The sequence below is a fragment of the Sardina pilchardus genome, chromosome 12, assembly GCF_963854185.1.
Source record: "Sardina pilchardus chromosome 12, fSarPil1.1, whole genome shotgun sequence".
NCBI lineage: Eukaryota > Metazoa > Chordata > Actinopteri > Clupeiformes > Clupeidae > Sardina > Sardina pilchardus.
In genome coordinates, this window is record NC_085005.1 from 32,073,960 (window position 1) to 32,079,959 (window position 6,000).

The following is a 6,000-nucleotide window of genomic DNA, read 5'->3' on the forward strand; positions in this document are numbered from 1 at the left end:
CCATATCCAATCTAAATGGGAAATGGGGGATTCTGTCGACTGGATAAACCCTGCCCGATCTGCCTTTGATTTGGATTTCGCCCTGCAGCTCAGGCTGGAAACCTGCACATCTATCTCTCCTGCTTCCTGTCCATGTTTGCTGGGTCCAATCACAAACAAGCTTATCCAAAAGGTGCCCCCGGATCGTAGGTCTGATTGGTTGAAGGACTATCCAAAAGCGTACAGAGTCATTTAACTATGCCCATTGATCACGCCTCTTGTGCAGTAGAAATGAAGTGCAGACTCCCCAGACTATGGTGATAGCCACACTAGGGATTCTGTGATGCGGGTCCCCTCCCCTGTCATTGTGACAGAACAGACAGACTGGATATAGTCAGAGTGTAACGGATGGCCCTATAAGGCTCAGTCCTACAGATCTCCTATCGGCCCTGGGCTATAGGCACTTTAGCCCTGAAAGGAACTGTGTGCGCACGCATAGTCTGAGACTACTTTAAGAATCTCCATAAGAGTGCACTTGCTCTGCGTATTTGACAAGGATATCACTGGTTTGCAAAACGTTAAATCTTTTATATGTCGGTGTTTTTATGTCTTTCAACTGTTCTATTTTATGTAGGCTACTGTACTTTTTATACATTGTTGAACTACTGCCATTTTATGCTTTCATGTCCTCTTCGTGGGTCCCAGCTGAAGAAGAGAAATCGCCCCTGTACTCATCCAAGGAAAACAGACCTGCAGTCATAACACTCACACTCTAATACTCAATTTACAGCAGCATGGTATGTTTATACTCGTGATTGTGGGGTTGGTAATGGATATTCCCACGGGTGTTGTTTGGCCGTAGCCATGAGGCCGGAGGCAACAAGAGCTGTGGGAATATCCATTACTGACCGCACTCCAATATCCATTACGACCCTCACTCGTGCTATATTGCTTAAATCTTCGATATATGTTTTTTAGATGTAAAAATCTTTGACAATTATACTTCTAAATTGATGGCTTCCTCACATTTTTTTTCTTGCATGTTAGGGCCTCTGTGCTTAGATACAGTGGAATGCAACTCCCTAGATACAGTGGAATCCAACTGTGCAAGGACTGGGTCGGCACCCGTCTATTCATTCATTTTGAATTGGACGAGAGGCATTCTATGAGTCTATATCCCAGCACAACACTCAAGACTTTACTGCTAATTATCACGCGACAATCACTTTATTGAATTGAACTAACACAAAGATTCTAAGATCGTTGATTCATAGCGAGAGAGCAACCATTTCATAAGGTCGCCTTGGAGTGAGAAAAATGGACTTGGGCTTGGTGGCAGGCAGATAGCTCGTCACTGAGTTCCGGTGTATGTTTTGGTCACAAAACCTGATGGGTTTTTAGATTTAATAATGATAGTTCCTCGGTAACTAATATAAGGGCACAAACACTGAACTTATAACTTACAAATATATTTGTTAATATGGAACTACTGCCATTTTAGATTAGAGGATACTAAAGACCATAGGGTTAAAGCGGTTGGTAGGATCTTCGATCATAGAGAGCTCCGCTCTAGAATCTTTGGAGGATACTAGAATTATTTTCCGAGTTCACATTCAAGCGACGTAACCTATGTCTTGAGTGGTATCATGTTGCTTAGCAACGGTAAACGAAAAGGCCTATACCACCATGAGGAGAAGATGCAATGGGCATGTATTATCTCCGCCAAAGAGGTTATGTTTTCATCGGGGTTTGTTTGTTTGTTTGTATGTTTGTTTGTCTGTTTGTTAGAAAGATAACTCAAAAAGTTATGTATGGATATCGATGACATGTTTTAGAAAGGTCTGAAATGATGACCATTACATCTTGGGAGTGATCCGGATCACCGTCTGGATCCAGGAGGCGGTTTTGTTTTCGCTTGTCGGAGGTCTGCACTCTCGGAATGCTTTTCTAGTTCTGATTTTTTAACAGTCAGGCTTGCTGTATTTCAGGCCTACCACAGGTTGCCTACTTAACATATTATGCAGGAATCATGTCTAAAAAAATCTTTGGGAAATGTAAATATTTTTTCTATCAAAAAATACTATTTCCATATTTTACACTATTTTAGTGTGTCCTTACACATACATACTGCCACAAGGGGGCGCTCATGGCCACTATACTTGCAGCATACTTTAATGCTCTTTCTCCACCAGAGGGTGCTAATAACGGTCTTGGCCCTGTACTGCCCCTTTCATTGAGAATGATAGTGTGGTTTGATTAAACCATATTTCTGTAATGAGGAATGTGTATATAAAGTCTGTGGTATGAAATGACCAGGTTGTGTGGTGAAGTCGCCTCCACCTCTCTTGTTGTTTGTTTTTTCCACAGCCTATAATAATGCAGCTCCTGAGCAGTCCACACTTCTCATCAAGTGAGTTCATCAGTAAATGCTGCCTACAGTGGACATCCGTATCAGACATAGACTATTATATGAGATAGGAAAAATGAAATCTCTTCTTTCAAAAATATATTTAAAAGGTCTTTATTTATCTGGCTATTTCATAACGAAAAGTTAAAAACAGGGAGAAGCTACCCGTGCGTAGCGGCATAGGCAGCCCTCTTCAGGGGGAGAATATATGTATGTGGGATGTGCCTACGCGTGGCTTGCGTCTCCCTGCTGGGTTTTTTTGTTTCTTCGTTTTTTTTGCAGATCCTGTCTATTTGCAAGTTGCTTATTGCGTTGGGGAAGTCTTTGCTGTCTACAAATCTAACACAATGAGATCATTGTATGCCTGCCTGATTCAGATGTTCCAATCCAAGGTCCCTCTTCTCGTCATGATGAGCCCAGCTGAGCACACCGACTGTGAGATGGCACTGAATGGTCAGATGCACATCTATTAATAGCTTAGAGCATTGTGCATGTCATTTCATTTCATAAATGCTTCCACTACGTGCATTTAAGCCTGATGTGCTTTGCTGAATTATTATTTATTTATCTTGTACAGGGTTGCACAGACAACATTAGAGTTGGAGCAGGTCTGTGTACTATACTGTACCTGTCAGTGGAAAAGGACACACACACATACACATGTTTACGCTTATTCTTCCTTCCATTAGTAAAACAACACTTTGTGTGTGTAACATCAAGTCAGGCATACTCTGGAATCACACACTTGAATAATTAGACATTATTTTATAACTGTCACCATTGTGTCACAGCTGTCATTTTCAGTGAACTCCGGTGACCCCCCCCCCCTCCCCTCCCCCCCACCACCACACCACTTTTGTAATCTCAAACCAGAGTGTCCTTGCCCCCCCCCCCCACACACACACACACATGCACAAACACACACACAAACCAGTGTCTTTGCCTCCCCCACCCCCACCCTAACCACAATCTTTTGTCATCTCTCTTCAGCAACCGTCTCAGAAGATGTTGCTAACATGTCGCTGCATCAACCACACATTACCCTTCCCCCAACAAACACATGTCGATCAGTTCATACTCATTGTGCCTGCAGTGTACGATCAGTAATGCTGTCTTGTTTCAAGAAAAAGCATATGCACAATACAAGGAGACTATATACCTAGATGGTAGGCCTACATGGTTGAAGGCAACATGATTAATTTTGGAGCATGGAATTACTGTACCTCATTTTGTTAACCACGCATAAACCCAAGACCGCACCCACAGGTGGGCACAATCATCATTACTGAGCCAACCTGATACTGAGACATTCAACTAAAGCCTACCTTACACTGACAGACCTTGACAAGATTTGGGAAAGATTCTTTAAAGATTGTAGTCTTTTGAGTAGGCCTAAAGCTTGAAAGAAGGGCATGAGTTAAAAGACTACAATCTTTTCAAGAATCTTTCCCAAATCTTGTAAAAGTCTGTCAGTGGTAGGTTTTTACCTGCCAAATAGCCCTAGAACACTTGAGAACTCACAAAGTTGATCACCCCTGGCCTGAGGTGTCATGTGTGGGCTCGTCGACGTATACAAAACAAACAGGGCAATAATAGGCTATAGAAGTTGTACCCCTGTTAGGTCTGTGAATGACTGAGGGAACAGAGCTGTGATTTCTGAATGCAATGCTATCCATGAATCTCCTCTCCATCTTACATAACTGACACTTATTCTCTGAAATCATATGACAGGCCTACTAAGAGAATACTGAACAAATGGGCCATTCAACAGAAACGGTTTTGCATGACAAAATGTAAAAAAAAAGTGGATTTAAACTTAGACTTATTACTGTTACAACATAAAGATTTAAAGCCCAACACTGGTCCCCTGCAGCATTCGACACTCCCATAAAATAGGGCTAGTCTTCAGCCTTTCTATGCTACGAGGATGTGTTCGTCAATGGGCTTCTACCTGCATACACACACCGGCGTTGACTGTTGCTTTTACAGTGGGAGAACTGGTTGGAGGAGGAACGTCGATTCGATCACGAGGAGGAGAGAGCCCACGTTGTCTTCCTGTCACATTAAACTCCTCCCCTTATCGTTCAGTCACGTGGCTCGTCCTACTCCGCTTGGTTGTTGTTTGTTTGGAATATGCCCTCCGTGAATGTAAGTCTCTCGTAAGAACACACAGTTTAACGTGTGCATACACTTATTTTAAGGTTAGGAATGAAACGAATCGTTCGACTGTACAGTCATACATAGTATTTGGTTAGCTGGTTACCTTGTAGATGTTTGCGCGCCTGTTCTGTGTTGCACTTTGGGTTGTAGTCGTCGGTTAGGCTACTTTTTTTGTATCGTCTGGACTGGACTCGGTCGTTTGCGTGAAAAACAAAACACTTTAATGCTCCATTTGCACTATGGACGGAGAGGGCTGTAGATTGAATGGTGGAGGTCGAGTAGGTGGAGGAGATGGAGGCGTTGAAGCGGGCTCGCAGTCCCACCATTCGGGGCTTATAACTCTGGAGGACCTCGAGTCTTTCAACGAGGACCTCGACTCTGACTTCGACTTCAGCGGCAGCCCGGCGGGAGACAGCGGAGAGGTCATGGACTTCGACGAGTCGGATCAGCTGCTGAGTTACTGGCAGCATATCGGGAGAGGACACCGTGTGGACATACCCCAAGGTATGACCGTTGTCTTAAGACTATAGCACTCACAAATGCCCTGGTCGTGTCGTTTATGCATAAGAGTCAATAGAAGTGTTATCTATGCTAACGCAAGAGTAGCCACTTAGTTACAATATTACAACATTTTGAAATAACCATGCCTGTGCTCTGCTTACCACTAACCCGCTCTGCACTAACCCACACGAGTTCATCTCTATGTTGTCATTTACCTGGCTATGAAGAGCTTTTGTTTGTTTTGGTGAATGTTATGTCGTGTCAGCAGGGTAATGTATTTGTAAACGGCACGCCACTCTGTAATCTCCAGCTTATGTCTCTTATCACTGACCCAGAAAAGTCTGTGGTCATCATGTCCAAGGCAGGTTGAATGATGCGACTCTCTTGGTCCTCCCCGCAGATATGGCCGAACCGATCCAGCAGATGACCACAGACGTGGACACCAACCAGGAGCGCGAGAGAGTCCCCTTCACAGCCCTCAAACGTCATGACAAGGTGGCTATCTCGCTCGCGTGCGTGCGTGAAAATACACTGTGTAGACCACTGCACACGTTTCTGATGTCATCCTACGGTTAATGAGGGACATTCAATTGAGTCCACGGTCCATTCAAATGATCAAATGATCTCTTCATTGTGATTTTGACCGTCAACTCATTTGAATCTCACTGAGCAACCGTTGGATGACATCAGAAAAATGTGCAGTGGTCTATGTTTTTTTTTCTTTCCAGTACCGTATATGATCTTACTCCTGCTCTTATTTATGGAATATATGTGTGTGTGTGTGTGTGTGTGGGGGGGGGGTCAAGGGTCAAGGGGTGCAGAGATTCACCCCATGCTCGGTGGGGTGGGAGGGGGGGCACACCCTGGCTATGGGCAGAAAGATGGTTCCAAACAGATGCTTTCGTCCAAAGCGACTTGAGACAATGACATCAATAAACAGTGCGTTTAGCATT

General features: G+C 43.8%; 1 protein-coding gene across 1 annotated transcript in view; it reads left to right on the forward strand.

Moving 5' to 3' along the window:
- The first annotated feature begins 4,453 nt into the window (after positions 1-4,453).
- LOC134098540 (heme-binding protein 1-like) overlaps positions 4,454-6,000 on the forward strand; it is a 14,017-nt gene continuing 12,470 nt past the window's right edge. The window contains exons 1-2 of the mRNA XM_062551614.1: positions 4,454-5,050; positions 5,448-5,542. Coding sequence (XP_062407598.1) covers positions 4,786-5,050; positions 5,448-5,542 — 360 coding nt within the window. The 5' untranslated portion in view covers positions 4,454-4,785. The remainder of the gene's footprint in view (positions 5,051-5,447; positions 5,543-6,000) is intronic.